Below are 20,774 nucleotides of genomic sequence, written 5' to 3' on the forward strand. Positions count from 1 at the left end.
GTAAGTAGAAAGCCAAAGGGGCGTATTTCCATCCCCGTCGGTGCAGTTCACATTGACACGCGGGTGACTCAGAAGCAAATCGACCACTTCAGGGCGATTGCTTTCGATGGCCAGATGGAGTGGCGTGTAGCCTTTCCGATCCTGGCTGTCTAGTACCAGATTTTTTCTTTTAAGAAGCCGCCGGACAGCCGCTAGAGAACCATGGGCGACTGCCTGATGCAGCGGTAGCGGAGCGTCCCGTGATGATTGAGTTCCAAGAAACAAGTCGGAGTCGGGATCGCTGGAAAGGATCATTTTCATCACGGGTCTATTGAAGTGACATGCCCAGGCCCAGGGCGATTCGCCTGAATCATCCTGTAGATCAGAGTTGCTGCCTCTTGACAGCAGAAGATGTACGAACTCTATCCTGCCAGCGAAGACCGCTAGGTGAAGCGCCGTTCGGCCGTGTTTGTGTTTGATGTCCACTCTGAGTTTGGGTTGTTCTAAAAGTCTCTTGACCATGGAGTAGTTTCCATAGTGAATGGCATACCACAGCGCGGTCTCGCGCGCTTGATTCTGGATGTTGATTTCTAGCTCTTGACGATTGAGCAGCAGCTCACGCATTGCAGCGGAAGAGTATTGAAACGCCCTCATCTTTTGTATGTTAGCCGGTTTACCAATCCACAACGGAGCTCACTTACCTCAGGGTTGTAGAAAAATTGACCACATCACGTAACTTGGTCTGCTGTAGCCTATAAGCGAGCCACTATCCCTCGTAGGTGATCGATCAACTTTTACTACAGACAGTACTTTACTCCACAGATTCAAGGCCGTTGATAAGGTCGAACATACGGAATTCGTTTTTCTTGCTACAAGCCACATTATACAGACTGGTCATATATAATAGCACAGTCATGCCACAGCGCAGCCGCGCAGCATCTCGAGCATACAACGTCCATTTGTTCTGGAAAAGTAGCGGGGCATGACGGCAACAGCCCCACTCAAAAACTCCATCACTCTCTTGTTGGCCCGAATGCCAGCGTCTGGTCACGTGTAGTCGTGTTTGATTGACACTCGCTTCGCTGATTTCCCATCTCCGTGGTGCGTCTGCTGTAAGTTGTCATCACCTACGCTGGGTGGTATTCACTCGTGCCGACCGGCGAAGCGGTGCAGAGCCAGACGGGTCTCGCAGTAGATGAACCCCTGCCATTCTGGCTGAGCGACGGGGCCCACTCTGCTCGACTGACACCCGTGGGGATTCCATTGATCGCTGAGGCTACTGACTCTGACGAGATTCGTTTGGTGCTGATTGTCCAACGGTGACAGGCTCTCTATCGGTTGATGTCTCGCTTGCCGAGGGGACTCGAACTGGACGTATCAAAGCGTCTAGACTCCCTTCGTTTCGACTGCATTCATTAGCATTTTGACATTGCAGAATTGAGGCCGTCCAACAGTCAACTCCGTTGGCCGTGGAGTACGTACTAGCCGACGGCACGAATAGAATTGCTTCAGGTTTTACCTCAAGTGTGACTGAATATTATGTATTCGATCCTCGCCACATCGCTCGTCCTATCACTCGCCCTCTTCTGCACAGCGGCGCTAAACTCCTGCTCGTTCGCGACAAACGATATTTCTCTAACGGAAGCCCAACTGATACAAATTGCTCCGCAATCAAAATCCTGCGACGACCCTCCAGCAAAGGGAGAATGTGCTATGGCAAAGACAGCCGCCGACTCCATCTCCCAATCTTTCAATATAAACAAAGTCACCAATAAAGCCGAACAAGTCGCAATCCTCAGCCTGATGGCCTTCGAAAGTAACGATTTCAAGTACAAAAAGAACCATTTCCCCGGTACACTGGGACAAGGCAGTAAGTTCACCCGAAACCCACTGCACTCGGCCAGACCGTGAAGAACCTTATAGTAACTTTGAAGTATATAACAGCGCGCAATATGCAATCTCCCGCCTTCAATAAGAAATATGCGAAGAGCATTCCCGAGCTGAAAAGTAGATTTTATTTCGTGGAAAATTTCCCGCCGATCTACTTGACTTGTTGCGTGAGAATAAAACTTTTGATTTCGGTTCTGGTGCTTGGTTCTTGACTACGCAGTGCTCGAAAGAAGTGCGTTCTGCGCTACAGGATGGTTCTGAGAAGGGGTGGAAAAATTATATCACTGAGTGCCGTGAGACTAATGTTACCCATGAGCGGAAGGAATATTGGGACCGGTCTGCTAAGGCTCTTGGTGTGAAGGATGCTTAATTCAGTTCTATCCGAGATCTTGCTTGGGGAGTTTGTGGCAAAGCGTTATATTCTGAGACAAGTCGAGGAGTTTTAGGTGTGTTTTGCTGTATTATCTAATAAAATTTGTTTACATATATTTCAAAACGAAGGAGTTGTTGAATCGCACAATATCTTATCACTCTCAGTAGTCCAATAACCACGCCCTTCTCGCCTCCTCAAGCTTGTCCATTTCCCTATGTCCATTCCTTGGTACTACAGTGCCCTTGTGCATAAACCTGTATTTACATTTCAATAAGGATCTTTTTCTACAATAACCCTGATAGTCAGGCTCCGGGGGCACAAGTATAAACCAAAGGCGTGATTTCGGCCTTGCTGTCTCTTTCTGGGAAGCCGAGAAACCTCACTCACTTAACGCAATAAGTGGAAGTTTAAATTTTCTTCATACAGAGCTGCAATAGTATTTTCACAGGACACGTTGTGCAATTAAAAGGCCGTATTTCTCACCAACCAGAAAAATATGAACCTCCCATTATGTTAGCAGCTTGTTCATTGCTGAGGCAATCGTAACGACGCGCGTCGATTCAGATCTAATCGAAGCTGGCAGGAATACCGCTGTTTCGCCACACCGGTCTGCTACCTTGCACTAAAAATGATGTTTTTGCCATCGATATTGTAACGATCAACAACTTGAGACGTGGACATGCAATAGTTTGGAGATGTGAGACTGGATATACAATATGGAAGCAGTCCAGGGTACTCAGAGGCGAGGTATCTGAACCACTGGAGCAATAATGTTTATTATTGGAAATGATGGTTTTGGTGCAAGCTTACGTTGTAAGTTGATTCCCCGTAATATACAATGGAATTTTTCCGGGCCCAGCAAACAGACATAGCTGCCACGAAGATATAAATGATTAAATTATGCAATGGCCCTCTTGAGTAGGTCTAATTAAATAGATCGCCACAAATTCCCCAGCTGGAATCGAAATCAATATGTTTGCCTGGACTTAGGCAGTATGACTAGGTTGTTGTGATGAGAAGCTAGTGCAGATCAGGAACCAAGCCGCACCGCCAAATTTGACTCCAAGGTACACACACACACACACACACACACACACACACACACACACACACAATTTATTAACGCATTCCAAGGTACAGTAGTATGTAGTAGTAAAAGTAGAATTCATTTACACTGACCCCTTGCAAAGTTGATTTCCCAACTAGACCAAAATACGAATCCGTACCCGGCCTAGTGGGTTGTGGTTTAGAATCCAACTTTACGAGGGGTCAGTGTAAATGAATCCTACTACTACTACTGCTACTACTACTACTGTCTGTACGAATCAGGACTTTCTAGAGTACTGAAATAACGCCGGACATTCATTCCTAATGGACAAACCTAGCTGAATTTGTCCTGCGTCAGGTGTCCTCAAATCTGCGGTATCGACTAGGCCTAGCCAAACTCAAATACCAACACGGTCCGCTTCACAGTCTATACTCGAGCCAGCCCCTGGACGGCGATAAACCCCTCGATATCCCGTCGAAATTTCTACGCAGTCGTTGCGAAACCCTATTGACTTCTCCGCCTCGCCTCTCCGAGCCTCGACCTACCATGAGTCATCTCGATCAGCTCGCAACAAGCATGCACTCTCCCTCACTTCTTCAGTGATGCGCCGATAGAGTCGATGAAGTTTGCCAGCTGCGAGCGTTTTCGGTCGGATTCAACCTACGTGCGCCCTCAAAAGGCAACCCGTGTCTCGCGGAAGAGCTCTTACCGATTGGCTAAATCCTCCCCTGACACGAAGGGGCACCTTACAGCCCTTATTGCTGCAACCCTGGTACCAGGAACACCATGTGTCTATCATCAACCGTGTGATGAAGAAACTAATTTGGATCTGCCGCTGCACAATTCCCAGAATGTGAGCTCGACGATGGGCTCCTCTCCACCACGAACCCCTCCCCGAAGCACTCGGGACTAAGAGTCACCGGCCGGCACATTGAAGATGCGAATTGGTAAGGCTTGCTACCGTCTCTGGTGAGCTCCCCCACCCCGGCCCGGGTCGCAGGAGGCAATCACTACCAGACCTTCACCCCTTCTTTCTTTTCAAGTCGGCATGTAGTTCTGCCATCGACGACTCCCATACTAGGTGGCGACATTCATGCGAGACCCGGAACTCCGAGTCAGCAGTTCAGTTACACCGATTTCGTGAATCTGACTCCCAGTCCGACACAGGCAGCTAGGAACACTCGCACGCATGACAATCCCGGTCGCATCCCTACCGCTACCAAGGAACACCGACAGCAATTGAGCTTCAAACCCCTGGTTACTCCAAGCGCTTCGAGCCACACAATCTGTGGCGGGGAGTCTGAAGGGGCTCTGCAGCTCGGTATCAAAATGAGGCCTTGAAATCCCGTCTCTGCCTCCCATGCGCCCTTCTCCGCTCGTTTGTGCCGAAAGCCCGCCGCAATAGCAATGCGCAAGATTCCTACTCTATACGGTGCTGCTACTCTGCTTATGCTACGAGCTAGCGCTAACTCCGCATCTGCTGCAACACGAAGCAGACCCTGGAATTGTGGTAGAACCACCGATACACACCATATCTTTCTTCCATCACCATCTGCAGTATCTAGAATGGTTCTATGCCGTTTGAACGCATGGTATGCGTCCGAGCATTATGCACAACAAGAAAGGGCACTCTGACGATGATCCGTTCATGGTCACTTGGCCTTGTGACGGTCTGCGCCTTTTTCTGATGAGGTGTATTTGCTCGGTCTTCTCCGCTACGAAGTAGCACTCAAACCATCGCGCCCATCCTTCGATGTGCGGGTATCCTGGGCTGTCGATATGGAAACGCCGCTCTATGTCCGTGAAGATTATCAATCAACTTCAACACCGGCTGCTCAGATTGATTCTTTCTTCAGATCAGCATACGGGCACTAAGACGGGAAGTGCCTTGGTAAGAAAAAAATCTCACGTTGGCGACCGCTTCGGCGTCTTCAATGGTAAATTTGATGGGTTTGTTCACTATCTCACTGTCGCCAAACAGGTTGTCAATCCATTGGTCGACAGCGAACACATCCCAAAGCTCATCAGAAATTTTCGACTAGGATTCCCAGCCTTTGGGTTGGCGTATAATCTGGTTTAATGCAGGTAATGCTTCAGTAGAAAGGTTCAAAGAAACAGACCTCGATGTTGGGAAGAGAGATGATATATGAACATTACTACGACGCCAAAGGCTTACAGTAGAGCGAATGATAGTATGTCCAAAATGAAGACAATTAAACCTACACGAGATTTTGATTTGGGTTCCGTGGTTGGCTGATGGGCGAATTGGTGATGAACCATGGATCATCACCAGCCACCGTGGCTGTGTTTCCGCAGATCCGAAGGTTGCTGAAATTTAGCTGAATGCTTCACTTTCAGCTGTTGTCAAGAAACGTGCAAAAGAGACGGGGTCATGCGAAGCTTGGACCTTCGCATACCCATCATGAAGCATGTCCATCTATGGACAAATGTAGAGTGAAATGAGAAGTGATCTAATGTTGTGATATGAGGCTGGTGCAGATCAGGAACCAAGCCGCGCCGTCGGAATTAGATCCGAAGTATCTATACAGACGACCAAGTTGATTGAAAATCAACTTGGGTAATTCTTGTATATATAGGCTCATGCATCCCTCCGAGATAACAACTTAATTCATACCTCTGAACAACAACAGGTTATGAGCCCGAGAGCAAATCTTGGGTGCCGTCTCTACTCATCTAAGAATCATTTTATCAATCTTGATTATATATCTACCCCGCTTTCGCCATCATCACTATGTCTGCTCTGGTCCATGACTCTCCCGACCGAGCCGTCACGGCTATCGAGCCTTTGACAGGAAGCGACAACTTCGCGACCTGGAAACGTCTCATGACCTCCTACCTGAAAGCCAGGCAGGTCTGGGATGTCGTGTCGGGCGACCTTCAGCGTCCCGACTGTCTATTCAAGTACGCCAAACCTATTACGGCGGACATCCACCCCTTGGTGGAGCCCCACCTCAATGGGGCGGTGAGGCAGCGAGCCATTGAAGCGCGCCTCGAAGTGGAGGTCCAGGCATTTGAGCGCCATCGCGAATGGTCGCGCCGCGAAGCCGAGGCCTATCACACCATCTTCCGGTACCTGTCCCCCCACATCAGCATTCATGTCGCGGGACTAGAGACGTCTCGCGACCTCTGGAATGAACTTGAAGAACGGTACCGGCGAATGGAACTCGCCACCTTCTGCGAACTGTTTGCTCAACTTCGCGAGACCACCGGCGAACGATGCGGCAGTGCGCGCGAATTCGTTGATCGTGTACGGTTGCTCGTACATCGATTGAATGCCATCGCGCCCGGATCGATTGGTGATCGGACACACATCGCGATCTTGCTGACGCAGATCGGACCGGAATACATCCTAGTTGTGGATGCGATCCAGAATGACAAGGATCCGGTCAACCCGATTACGATTGGAAATCGGCTGTCTAATGCCGAGCAGACGGTCCGACGAAAGGAGTCTCCCGTGCCCCCGCAGGGAGTCCCAGGACCGTCCGTCAATGCAGTGCAGCGAATCCCCAAGAAATGTGCCTACTGCAAGAAACGCGGCCATGTGGTCGCGGAGTGCTGGAAGAAACAGCGCGAAATTCACCCGCCTAGGGACCATGCCCTGAAGGCTGAACGGAGTGCTTCCGGCTCACCAAGAAACAACATGCAAAATATACCGTCAAGCCAGAGAGAAGATCGGCAGGGCCCGCCGACTTCCAAGAGACCGAGGATCAATATCGTGAGGGCGAGGGTGACGACCCTCTATACCCACGCACCGCAACCCCGGTGGATCCTGGACTCGGCCGCCACCAGCCATATCTGCTGGGACCGGAGCTGCTTCAGCAGTCTGCGGCCCCACCGCGAGATGCTGGACACGGCGGGTGATCCAGTGGAAGCCGAAGGGATTGGTACGGTGAAGCTCACGCTCCGGGGGAAGTTCAACCAACCCCTGGTGTTAAAGAATGTATACTTCGCGCCACGCGTCGGGATGAATCTGATCAGCGTGCCGAAGTTATTGCGAGACCGCTACTCGGTGGTGGCACACCCGCAGAACGTCTTTGTGCAACGCCGAGGACGGACTGTGGGGACAGCCTACCATGCGGAAGAGGATCTACTGATCCTGCGGTGCCATGTGAGCAGAAGATCTCGAGAGCGAGTCCAACTGGCGAGGGCGCCGACGACCTATGGCCATGCAGATTCCCTGGAACCGCAGGCGGTGGCCATGGACGTCGACGACCCTCAGGAGTCAAGTGACGCAGAATGCGCAACGTCAACCTCTGAACTCGGTGGTGAAGCTGTGATACTCGAAGAAGATGCGTGCAAGGGAGTGGACCAGGCCTCCGAAGCGATGTGGCACGCTCGGATGGGACATCTGAACCGGGGAGACTTGAGGGTGGTCCTCCGGCAGACCGGCACTCCGTACCGACCGCTGACGCAGGCGCAGCTGCTGGCAACGCCGCAGTGCCCGGCGTGTATGTCGGGTAAGCAGCATCAGAAGAGGAACTCCCGTGCAAGACGGCCACGTCTGCATTCAACGAGAATCTTTGAAATGATCCATTCGGACATCATGGAGATGCCGATCGCCAAAGATGGCTCCAGGTACGTGATCACCTTTACTGACGATTATTCTCGTGGCTCGTGGGCATATGCCATGAGATGGAAGCATGAAGCGCTCCAGAAGTTCCGACTATTTGAGGCCTGGATGCACCGACAGTTCGGCGCCCAGATCAAGAGGTTCCTCACCGACAATGGGAGAGAATACCTGCCGATCGGAACACACCTCGAGACCCAGGGAGTTGAGTTTGACACCTCGCCGCCATACTGCAAAGGGCAGAATGGTCTGGCCGAACGCACGAATCGCACTATCCGGGAGCGGATCAACACGCTCCTGTCTGATGCGAACCTTCCTCCTTCCTGGTGGACTGAGCTGTTAGAAACGGTGGTCTATCTGAAGTTACGCGCGCCAGCATCAATTTTACAGAAGAAGACACCGTTCGAAATATTATACGAGAAGCCACCCTCGCTGTTGCATCTGCGACGGATTGGCTCCCGCGCATGGGTGTTGATTCCCAGAGAGCATCGAGCAAAGCTCGGACCCAGGTCGTCCGAGTGCCGATTGCTAGGTTACTGTGAGCCGAACCAGTACAAACTGTATGAGATCCATTCCGGAAAGACCGTCTTTTCCCGTGATGTCGAGTTCGATGAGAGGACCCCTGTGGCGCCACTCATCGAGGGGGAATCAGGCAACGACCTCCCGGACAACGCTCCTCCGTCATCGGTCTTTCCATCAGTACCTTCCTTGGCTAATGGGCTGCCGACCCCACCGGTATCGCCTTTGCCCTTATCATCCGAACAAGAGAAAACGCCGTCTCAGCATGGGGAGGAAATACCTTCGCCGGTCAATCCAATTGAACAGGAAGCAGAGACCACACAGGACCTCGGCTATTCCATCTATGGCCGCAGAAGAAGACCCTCACGGCGCTTGCTGGAATCACTTGGCAAGGTGTACACCGCAGGCGCACTGAATACCACATCTGCGCGCACAGTCGATCCCTCAACTTTCCACGAAGCCGTGTCGTGCCCGAATCAACTGGAATGGTGGGCTGCCATCCAGAAAGAATATGCGTCGCTTCTCGAACACGGAACATGGGAAAAGGTTCCACGAAAGGACGTTCCCGCCGGAGATCATGTGATTGGCTGCAAATGGGTCTTCAAGACCAAAGTCAACGGAACGCGCAAAGCGCGATTGGTGATCAAAGGATATCGGCAGAAATATGGCATCGACTACCACGAAACGTTTGCTGCTGTGTCACGAATGGACTCAGTCCGCTGCATCATCGCCAGCGCCGCATTACGCGGATGGAAGCTTCACCAATTCGACGCCGTCACGGCGTTCTTACACGGTGACGTGGACTCTTCCATCTACATGGAGTTGCCCGAAGGATTTGAAGAGCCAGGCTACGTATGCCGGCTTCGTCGTTCCTTGTATGGACTTAAACAGGCCCCGCGGATTTGGTACCAATGCGTCCACCGCGTGCTGGCCGCCCATGGCTTCACTATGGCAGAATCGGACAACTGCGTGTTCTACAAATCCGATTGCGTGGTCTGTGTCTATGTCGATGACTTTCTCATTACGGCAGCCAATTCGCACGAAATCAAACAAGTGCAACAAGCATTGGAGAAGGAGTTTCAATTGAACGACCTTGGAACTCCGCGTTCATTTCTCGGAATCCAATTCGACTACCATGCCAACGGAGCCGTTTCGATTCACCAACACCAGTACATCCAAAAGATTATGTCTGACTTTGGCATGGAAACCTGTCAGGCGAAGACCACCCCGATGAATCCCAAGCAAGTTTTGAATCATCATCCGGATGAAGCACCTCCAGACGAGGAAGGCAAAGCACGATATGCAACCGCCATCGGTTCGTTGATGTATCTGATGGTTGGAACGCGACCGGACATTGCGTTTGCGCTGGGCACGTTGAGTCGCTTCACGTCTCAGCCGCAATCGCACCACCGGGTCGCCCTGCAGCGATTGCTTCGCTATGTCAAAGCCACACAATACCATTGCATCACCTACCGCAGCGGACAATTAATTGGATACACGGATGCCGACTTTGGCGGCTCTGTCGTCACTGATGGGGCATACTCCACATCTGGCTATGTGTTCCAACTTGCAGGCGCACCAGTTTCCTGGTCGTCCAAGAGACAGGGGGAAATGGCCACGTCGACAACTCATGCCGAGTACATTGGACAATACAATGCCATTCTGCATTTGCAATGGCTCCGCACCTTCCTGGCCGAGACACAGTTGTATCGGTCTCCGGTCACCAACATCATGGCCGACAACCAGTCCGCGATTGCCCTCTCGCGCAATCCCGAGTTCCACAAACGGACCAAACATTTCAACGTGAAGTTCCACTATCAGCGAGCCGTGCTGAATGCTGGCGAGATTGGTCTTCAATATGTTCCTACTGCGGAACAGGCCGCAGACGGTCTCACCAAGCCGTTGGGACCTACGGCATTCGCCAAGTTCTGTAGTCTTCTAGGGATCGGAGCCTCGGAGACTCAGAGGCAACAAACGTGACAGCGCAGGCGCTCTTTCCACTTTATTTTCCCACAAAGGTTTTTGAGTGGTTTTACCGAGGCTTGCCTGCACAGCGTATCCAGTATCGCCTTGCCAGCAAAGCGATCCTGAGGGGGAATGTTGTGATATGAGGCTGGTGCAGATCAGGAACCAAGCCGCGCCGTCGGAATTAGATCCGAAGTATCTATACAGACGACCAAGTTGATTGAAAATCAACTTGGGTAATTCTTGTATATATAGGCTCATGCATCCCTCCGAGATAACAACTTAATTCATACCTCTGAACAACAACAATCTATAACCGTACCTCAGGAGTAGCAGGAAGGTAAAATATAAGGGCAACCGTATGGAACATGGGGGTTACGTGAAGCATACAAGACGGATGGAGATATGATCTGCATGGGACCCACATAATGCATCTTGGTTCCCCTGAACTCGTTATTGAACGTTGGTGGGTGTTGATGAACGTTGATAGACGTTGATGAGCGCTGGCGACAGTATGGAAGAGGGTGTTGATGTGTATTGTGGTATGTGGCCAGGCGTTGAAGTTGAGTGATGGCCTTGAGTGATCTGTGGTTCTAATGTCCATGCTCTGGTGTAGAGAGTGGGCACACCAAGCGACCCCACCTCAAATTTCAACCCCCTCCTTAACCGAAAGTCTGAGAATGGCAACCTTGACTGGATTGACCGGTCACCATTTATGGAGACTAATTTTTGAAGCCGGGGTCTATTCTATTTGTCATGCACGGAGGATTCTTTCACTGATAAGAGTTCGCTATTGAGGTTGTGAATCTTGCAATTCGCCTGGCATTTTCACTATTACGACATGTGCCACATTCTGGACCTCCCTCCCGAGATTATAATACTGGCATTTGAGTCACTTGAAAACATAGATGACGCTTTACATTTTGCCCGATCCTGCAAATATGCCTTTTCTGTTTTTGACACAAATAGCGTCCGATTGAGGGTCTTCAGATCGATCATTGTAAGAGCAATCCTTTGTTCCTCGATTGTACGATCACTGAACGGTAACCCAGTCCAGAGCGTCTCAACATCAGCATGATCTTGAACTCAATCAAGCGGTTCATATGTATGGGCATTTCTCATCTGAATTTTACGCCACACCCGTCATTCCCGGAAATGCCGCCCGTCGCAAATGGCATCTTAATATGATGGAACCTGTGAAATATGGCACGAGCATACCTAATCAGGTTGTCTGGGATATAGTATCTCGATGGCATGGAATGCGTCTACTCTTTGCTATTTACCTAGATAACGCTGCAAACGAGGCGTACGAGCGGTCGATCTTTTCATTCACGCCCGATGTGAATGAACCGGATACAACAGAGGAATCTGCGTTTGAAGAAGATCTCCCGAAGCCATCTTCACACACTGAGCCCCTTGAGAGCAGAAACATGCTCAATAACAGACAAGGTGGCTATGAACGATTCTACAAGGCTTTGACAGCGCAGTGGATGTCAATAGAGAAGCTCTGGAGGGTCAGAAGTCAGGTATGGCCGAATGCTCAAAAATTTGATGACGCATTCGACGTTACCTTGCGACATTGGATCAACAATCCGGAAAGGCCCATGCAGGAGAAAATAGATATCGTTGAGATCGTCGACTTCACATGGGGGTTTCTTGGGCGAAAGACCGTTCGTCTCTCCGAGGTCCCTTCTTGGCTGGAGGGTGAAGATGAACAGGTCAGAGACCAATATCTCGACGAAGGCGAAAGTATAGTCGGGAACTGGGGATTCTTTATACGAAGCATTATCCAATTTTTGAGGCCTCCGCAAATTGTACAACTGGTACTTTCCTACTGGCATCCATCAAGCTGGAACCTCGATCGGTCTGGATTTCTTCGACATTTGGGCCTTTTCGATACCTGGGAAGGTGTGCTTATCAATGCTCATCCTTCGCCAAGGTCTGACACCTGGGTGCCTCTGGATATAGTGAATTATGACGTGGGAAATTCTTTTGCGCACATGGAAAACGGAAAGGAGGCCGAGAAAAACTGGCAAAAGTATAGGCAAACTTTATGGTCAAAGGAGATAAAGGGTAAATTGTTTCTTCAAGGTATACCCGAGCGAGCCATCTTGTGTAAAGTTACGGGCGGAGCTGCGTGTCCGCCGGAGTTTTGAATTGTTACTCCCTAAGAGGAGATCTGATTATCATTATCTCCAATTTTTTTTTTTTTTTTTTTTTTGGCTTGACTACGTAAACTAAAATGCGACCGATAGCACATATGCATGCACATGTTCCACCTTGAGTATATTTATATGGTATCCAGTCCCTGCGAGGAACCAGACAACCGCACTGGAATTGGTGCGAAGGTAAGACTCACTTGCCATGAAGTAAGACAGAACCACCATCATTACTCGGATCTTTTGGAGTTCCAGGGCTGAAAAGATGCCAGATGCGAACCGACGGCTGTGAGGATCACCCCTTGGTCTCAGAAGTTCCAGAAATTCAATCCACAAGGAGACTATTCGTTCGCGAGTTTTTGAATTCTAGGACAGACAGTATTTGGCCCATTGTGCCTTGGACATTGTATCGGTAGACAGATCAGCACATGGCTGATGCATAGTGTCGACTGAGAGAAGGGCCGAGACGATGTGAACCTTGCCAGTCATTCCTCTTCCATGCTACCAGTGATCATGAGAAAAGGAGAGATAGTTTGCGATCGTATCGGTATAGGAGAGCTCGAGCAGACAAGATTGCTCGCTTCGCATTTGACTCGAGTGACGGGAATATGAGGGGTGCTGTTGTACGATTCGAGTCATTTAGGCTTATCACTTGGAGATTTTATGACTTACCTGTTCATTGAGTTCGCAGAACGTTCGCTTGAGACGAAAGGATCAATTAGCTTCGTGGTAATAGCTTGCCGACGAGATCATTTACAATGTTTCCATCAATGCGTCACCATTCATGCCGTATTGACATGATGTTGTCTCCAGTTCGTCGCACTCTCTGGTTGTGGCTTCAAAGAAGCCGCGCTGGGTGCACTGGGCAAATTCTGAGAGCCAAAGGCGCGTGACGAAGACCCTGTGACAGGAAAATGTACACTCGTAACGGGATAAGACCTCGCGATGGGGATGGCAGAGGTTCGTACACTCCGCCGTTCATGGTGTGAGGGCGGTGAGAATGAGGCGGAAGACGCGATGGATCATGCATCGTAGTGACGTGGTCTCATCTCCGATCCGGCGATAGGACTCTCAACGGTTATCTTTCACAGTGGCGACGGCTGCTCCTATGTACGATGGCATAAAATCAGCAATGGTGCTCGTGTTTTGGAGCACAAGAATTGCACAAATATTTGATATAGCGCAGCAGAGGGTGCGATAAATCACTCACATTGCCAGGAAGAATGGACATTGTTGTGATATGAGGCTGGTGCAGATCAGGAACCAAGCCGCACCGTCGGAATTAGCTCCGAGGTATCAATATGGACAACCTAAGTTGATTGGAAATCAATTTGGCTCATTGTTGTATATGTAGGCTCATGTATCCCTCTGAGATAATAAGTTAATTCATACCTCTTGGCTACAACAAGGAGCTTAATTGGCATTTCCTCAACTGGTGCCTGCACAGAGCCTAACAGGCCTATGGAGGGGTCTCTTACTTCCTGAAACTGCCTCACGAGAGTCAATCGCTCGCCCTTGCTGGTAGCTCGTCATCTCTCACGTAGTCAAGACTCGTTTTGTCCCTCAGGCCTTCCCTCTGTACATAAAAATCATCGCGACTATACAGACGCATTACCTCCCTACAAAGGAGCGCGGATGGGTTCTATCTAACGCTAGGGTCTAAGACCGCCGCGATAGGTAACCCGTCACGGCCAGACTACAGCCCTTATCCCTCTTGACTTAGTGAAGTCACTAATAAAACCATTCAAAAGAGAAAGGAGAAGAATTCAAAGATCTCTATTTGCATAGATGATCGCAGGTTTGAAAATTGAATGTTGATAACCATGGGTCATTGAGGAGACGAATTAATCGAGTCGCTTTGCATGTTCCAAGCAGGATTATTTCCTGCAACAATTTTTCCTTTCACTCCGGATTCTACTTTAAATGGTGATCCTGAGCGCACAATATTGATGATATGAACATGCCCCTTTTTGAAATTTCTCATACTTCCAAAATTTTTACCACAAACCTCTGGTGGTATCTCAGTTCTTCTTCTATCATACTTGGGTTGATTTTTGGCCGTCTGTCGGAGCTCTCGTCAAAAATGCAAATGGAACTGCGTTTAGAGAATTTCAAGCACGGATTTCCATAAATGTACTGGTACTTGGGAAGTTAAATTTGAGCAGCAAAGTAACGAATTTTTTCTCGGATGTCTTGCCTTTATACACCGGCGCTGACGTTCCTTACGGGCGGTCGAGTTTTTTCGTCTCGAAATGTCTTTGGGAACCCCGTCTTGCGATTCGGCAATATCATAAGCTTTGCCAACTGATGTGTAGGGTCTTGGGGCTGTGAGTCTGAAGTTTGCAGCAAACATTTGTAAATTTGGTCTGAGTCCGCGGACGACTGATTTGGTGTGAATGGCGCGCCCGCGGGGGGTAAAAAGGATGATAGACAAAGAGTGTAGCAACCCAAACACGCGCAACTTGTTGACAGCAAGAGTCGAGAGAACAGAGAAATTGACGAGATAAAGAAGAGAGCCTGCAACAGCACTGAGGCTTATCGAAGCAGAGGTAAATTCCTAGGCCCTAGTAGGGAAGGCAATGCTTGTTTTTAATTCCAGACACAATCACCCTGGACGTCGCTAAGACGTCAAAACAGTATACAACTCGCCGATCAGGAACGATAGCGGAACTCTTTCTTGTTGTTAAGTAACTAAACTAGCACTCTGTTTGTACATTATTCTATCTTGGCGCTACATGATGCCACATTTCATTGGCATAAGCATAGGTCTACTTGTTGGCGCTTGCAATAAGATATTCTTCATAGCTAAAAGACGTTCGTCTTTCTTTGGCAGACCTAAGGACTTCAAAAAAATGATCACAAACCTTCCTGGCATAATCAGGACCCCTGGCCTCCATCTATTGTTCTCTATTTCTTTTTTACCACAGCCATCATAAGTGGGCCAATTAATTACTGACAGAGCAGATAATCTCGCATGAGGGTGCATATTGCATAATTAGCCCCTATTTTCGCGATCTTATCGCCTTTCACAACTCTCGAATGCCCAATGGATGCCCGATATCAGAAATCATTTCACCGAATAATTCCCGTGTGGGCCAATTTTAATCTCGAAAGAATTATTAGCAATGCCGCAAATCTAAATTGCACATTTAGAGTTGAGATCATCGTCCTTGGCAGGTGGATTCAGGAAAAACAGGCATATCTGGCGCGTCACAAGATGCATCCGCTTCTAGGGATTGCAACTTTGGCTTTATATACTCCTGGCCATTCTATTCTCCGCTCTGGTACCGATTCACTCTACCTCACAATGTTTTGATACTCCAAAATCTTTCTTTACAGTGAGCCGTCGAATCCTCGTCGATTTCTCTGAACCTAGCTGAATGTGCCAGAGCTCCGAGAGGAGCCTCGAGGGACACAGAGCTCAATACCTATTCCAAAAGAGAAGTCTTCAAACCGCACCCGCACCCGCTTTTTCAATTGAGATATCTCGATATCAATTTCAACATCTACTCAATATGTTCTGTATCCAATTTGATGCTGCTGGCATCTATCTCGTTGGTACAGCCATCGAACAATTTCACGTCCCCTTCGAGGAGTTGATCTCATTTGCTGGAGGAATCATCGGCCTCCTTGAGTACGGTCACACCTGGAAAGTACTCACAGGTGTACTTGGCCGAGCAAGACATCGATTGTGGCATCAGTCGAATATATCTCTTAACCAAAAACTTCCACTGTGTATTGATAACTCAGGACCCGTGCTCTATGAGGTCCGTTATGGAGAAGACTGTATCTTAATCAATATCCGGAGCCTTGAGTCATCTAGGTTTGGAAAAGCAATGAAAGAGCCTTGGGATGGGGGTAAGACGAGGCCGAGTAATCTGTGGCTTGCTCGGATGGTTTTCGAGGCCTTTTTTGTTGGGATTTGGCGGAACTTGCGGCGTCTGAAGCTCCGTAAACTTTAATCAACATAAAGTTGAAACCGCTATAACGACACTAGGAGCGTACCGACAGAAAGATCGAGCGGAAAAATATTTATCGCTTACCGAACGCGGGCTTGACTCACCAAGAAAGAGCCAAGCCATGGCCCACAAAGAACCTTTTACCGATCCACAAGCCACGGATCTCGACAGACCCATGCAGTTGATCGTTTCCCGTCTGATACCATTTTTGTCAACAAAAGAGGGTCGAAATGTTACTAGCGCGCCCGAGGAATATTCAGCACCCCCTCTGCCTGATGATCGTAAGGCTCTCAACGACCTTACTAAGCCCATCCCCAGTTTATTCTGCACTTTCTATAGTATATAAAACACACTCTCAAGTACTCCATTGGCTATGCCCGTACTAGTCCGTACTGTAACGACCACGTTCCGACAACCGAGTAAACTTGCTCACTCAGCTGCGCACGGGCCACAACTGGTTATCCACATACGCCAAGAAATTGGCTTCCGGGACAATGATCGATGCGAGTGCGGCGCGCAGGAGACGGTTAGGGATGTGTTGCTGGAATGTCCAAAACTACGAGGCTTGCGGATGGAGGTAAGAAGAAGTGTTGGGGGCGCGTTGAACAGCGTGTCGAGTCTGCTGGGAGGCTCAACCGAAGGTGAGAGAGGTAATCCAGACACCGTCTCGAGGGCGAAGACGGTTAAACCCTGAACCCTTACAATCTTTCCGCTGTCATCGGCCGCTGTAAGAAAGTAGAACAGGGGCTCGCGGTTGGGGCGGGCTTCTCCTACTTCCAACAGCGAAGGTCTTACCATTCTCAATGTCGTCAACTACGAAGGGGTCTTGGCCAATGGGACGATTGTTAATGCTAATAATTCCAGCAGTCATAACGACTTGTTCTGGGCCCTCAAGGGAGGAACCAACAACTTCGGCGTGGCCACTCACTTTGATCTCGCTACCGTCGCCACCGATGGTCGCGTGTTGGGTGGTATCGTCAACTACCCGAAATCCTCACTCGATAAACTCGCGGACGCAATTTATGATCATCATGTGAATCAGGCTGTCAACGATACCCATACCCATACGTTGCCTCAGTTCGGATACAACGGTACTACCAACGAGACCATCAACTTCACTCCTGGGGTCTATAACGCCGATCTCCAAGGATTGCCCGACATCATGCAACCCTGGAACAATAGACCTCACTACAAGAGCACAGTCCACAATCAGAGTTACACTTCGCTTCCAGCTGAGCTGAATGACGGATTCCCAGATGGCAAGTTGTAAGTATTCTCACTGGTCACCATAGTCGACATCCAAAGGAGACACGCAGAGAAATAAAGCTGAAACAGATCTCACGTTTAGCCAAGCTCAGCGGATCATGACTGTCTATGAAGACGCCCAATTGTACAAGGATATCTGGTGGGAGTTCCGCAAATGGATGAAGAATTATCAGGATGTCGAGGGCTTTTACGGCTTACATTGCAACATGCCAATTACCCACAGATAAGTCACTCAGGGCATACTCAAAAGGACGAACGCGCTAGGATTGGAAGATGCTGGAAACCGCACGCTGGGCAGTGAGTACTTGAACAATCCTCAAACGATCTCACATGAATGTTGACAAACATACTTTGATCCAGTCCTCTACTTTTGGAGCCACCTTCGACAACGAAGCGGATTCCGATCGAGTGTTGTCAGATCACGACGAATTCGTTGAGAAGATGCAGCAATTGGCCGCCAGTCGTGAGCTTCTTCATCTTTACCTGTTCGTCATTCCTGCCTTTTCGTGCCTACTTTATCCTTCCTGTTGTCTCAACTGTGGCTAATGTGCGAATCTGCTCTAGTATGCCTACATACTCTGGCTGGAATCAGCCACTCTTGACAAGCTACGGCGAGAAAAACCTTGCTAAACCCCGCGCTTCTCAGGCGATCTACGACCCGACAAATGTCTTCCAACGTCTGGTCCCTGGTGGCCAGAAACGACCTGACGCTAAAGAAGCATAGAAATCAATAATGAGGGGCTAATATGTTTGGATTTAGCTCGATCATGGCGAGGATGGAACTGAGGAAACATATTATAGAGGCCTCTGCACAATCAGGTTTAACCGAAAGGGTCGAGCTGTGGCATTTGGTGAGTGATTAAGACTGCCGGTCGTGCCGCACCCGATCCATGCATGTACATAAATTCATGAGACTTCAAAATTCCTAGCTTTGGTCTCGGGAGCAAAACTCACTTGGGCAGACATGTTGGAAACCCATTCTTGGATGGACTGTATTCATCTCAATGTATGGCCATTTGAGGAAAATCAAGTCATTTGTCTTCTCTAAAGATTTAAGCTGTGTTTTGGGAGTGAAAGATCTTGGTTGAAAGGTACAGGGATGGGTGGTAAACCTCAGTGCTTCGCTCGAGCTCCAATACACTTAGTGAAGAGTATAAAATGACCACATAATTCTCTTTTCGCCAAAGACAATCTCCGGGATCCGACAGCTGCTCCAAAGGTGCAGCTATTCAGAAGTCTTCGTTCTTTTAGTCGAAAAGATATTGACACCGATCAATCCCAAGAGACTCAGCCAGGAACTCATTGATGAATTGACAATTGGGGTCCATCTTCTTCTGTAAATCAACCCAATCATTCATCTTCGGGTAGATGGTGGAGCTGTAAGTCTCGTTGTGGAAAATCATCTTGTTCCAGTGAGGTCGAACATTATAGATTTCACCGAACTTGGGAATGTACTCGCTGGCAAGCTCTTGGAAGAAGTACTGAGTGGTGAAGTTGTTGTAGGTGGGGATCCAGGAGTATTCCAATGTGGCGAAGATTCCACTGGCATTGGGCTGCAAGTTGTATTTGTTGACAGGGGACAGCCAGTTGTCATCACCCTTGACAAATCTAGTGATGACTGTCACATCGTCACTGAGATAATGACCCTTCAAGCCTGGTCCCACGATTTCATCGTCAATGTATGGCTTCATTCTGTCGGATTGGGCTTGAGCGTAGGTCAAGTAATCCTCACCAGCCTCTGCCAGGCTCTCGATAGGGAAGAAGTGCTCAAACTGCCCCATGAAGCCGCGGTAGCAGATTCCAGATGGGGTTGTTGCGATTGCTTCCATTTTGTGATCATAGCAGACGTAGTCCCGATCGCAGCGGCCGCAGTCATTGGAGCAGAAATCGAGTGAGCAATTGCGAGACCCTTGGTAATCAGTCTCTTCCCAATATACGAGTGTCATGTTAGGATTCACTACAAGCTCATGCTTGTCTTGATCATAGTTCAGAGTAGGGCCCACGATGTTGACTTGTTCGTATTTGGTGCCAAACTCCGCGATTTGCTGATAAAGCTCGGTGATGTTCGAAGATCCCTCCACAACCTTCGTAGTCCGCTTCAGGTATGCCAAGGGCTCGGCTTGGATTGTGACCTCCACGATAATTCCCAAAGCTCCAATGGCGATACTGTAAGCCCGAAGCAAGTCAGGGGTGCTTTCTTTGGTGATTTTGTGGATCTCCCCCTTCGCATCCAACACGCGAAGGCCGATAATCTGGGTGGCGAGGTTTTGGTGCTGCTTTCCGGTACCATGGGTACCAGTAGTTGCAGCGCCGATGTAGTTTTGCACCTTTTCACTACCAAGGTTGGCAACTTGGAGACCGTTCTCTTCAAGAATTGGCATAAGGTCGACCAGATCCCAACCACCACCAAAGGTGACGATGTTGTTATCATGGATGTTGAGATGTTTGAGATTGGTCAAGCTGAGAATGTATGACTCCCGCTCAGTGTCTTTGTCACTGACACAAGTCGTGAGATTGCCAAACCCGTGACCATTTCCAACAGGTTTGAGCATGGTATTCCGTGGGTAATGGTATTTGACAAAATCGACAAGTTCGGATTCATTGGCAGGTACGTAGAAGCCAGTGGCTTCACATGTCACATCGAACTGCCAATTGAACCAGCGATATGCCTCAGCACCAGAGCTCACGGCCAACAATGACACAATGGCCACTGGCAAAGATTTGCGCAGCCCAATCATTCTGAATGAATGCTTAGCTGAATAGATCCGGTGTTTCAAATCGGGAGAACAGATGATGCGCCCCGAGTTTGAATTCGCGCCGAACGTCCGAGAAAGCTGACTGGAGAATGATTTGAAAGTGATTTGAGACTGAACGAGAAGTCACACTTTTATATCTCAAGCGAGTCCGCCTCGAAATAATTCAGAGCCCTTGGCAACAGTCATTGAGCCTAGAATGAGCGATCTCGGTAATCGCTTACAACAGCTGGATTGCCTACACGTAGAGATCATCACCAATCGTCAACTAAAGG

The 20,774-nt window shown here is 49.1% G+C and overlaps 4 protein-coding genes across 4 annotated transcripts; 3 read left to right on the plus strand and 1 right to left on the minus strand.

Annotated features, from left to right (window-relative positions):
• Positions 1-1,518: 1,518 nt before the first annotated feature.
• On the plus strand, positions 1,519-2,239 carry N7506_001887 (uncharacterized protein; the record flags this gene model as incomplete). Its single annotated transcript, XM_056951183.1, has 3 exons — positions 1,519-1,849; positions 1,924-2,036; positions 2,090-2,239. The coding sequence occupies 3 exons, from the start codon at positions 1,519-1,521 to the stop codon at positions 2,237-2,239; spliced, it is 594 nt and encodes a 197-aa protein (XP_056817098.1).
• A 9,226-nt stretch (positions 2,240-11,465) lies between these two features.
• N7506_001888 (uncharacterized protein) lies at positions 11,466-12,518 on the plus strand (the record flags this gene model as incomplete). The annotated part of the gene is made up of 1 exon (XM_056951184.1): positions 11,466-12,518. The coding sequence occupies one exon, from the start codon at positions 11,466-11,468 to the stop codon at positions 12,516-12,518; it is 1,053 nt and encodes a 350-aa protein (XP_056817099.1).
• Positions 12,519-17,283: 4,765 nt separating this feature from the next.
• Positions 17,284-18,470, plus strand: N7506_001889 (uncharacterized protein; the record flags this gene model as incomplete). Its single annotated transcript, XM_056951185.1, has 6 exons — positions 17,284-17,303; positions 17,348-17,746; positions 17,829-17,922; positions 18,011-18,043; positions 18,107-18,231; positions 18,311-18,470. 6 exons carry the CDS (start codon positions 17,284-17,286, stop codon positions 18,468-18,470), a joined length of 831 nt encoding a protein of 276 aa, XP_056817100.1.
• Positions 18,471-18,993: 523 nt separating this feature from the next.
• N7506_001890 (uncharacterized protein) lies at positions 18,994-20,484 on the minus strand (the record flags this gene model as incomplete). Its single annotated transcript, XM_056951186.1, has 1 exon — positions 18,994-20,484. One exon carries the CDS (start codon positions 20,482-20,484, stop codon positions 18,994-18,996), a length of 1,491 nt encoding a protein of 496 aa, XP_056817101.1.
• Positions 20,485-20,774: the final 290 nt, after the last annotated feature.

This window comes from Penicillium brevicompactum (genome assembly GCF_028827555.1).
Source record: "Penicillium brevicompactum strain IBT 35665 chromosome Unknown utg000001l_segment0_segment0, whole genome shotgun sequence".
Lineage (NCBI taxonomy): Eukaryota > Fungi > Ascomycota > Eurotiomycetes > Eurotiales > Aspergillaceae > Penicillium > Penicillium brevicompactum.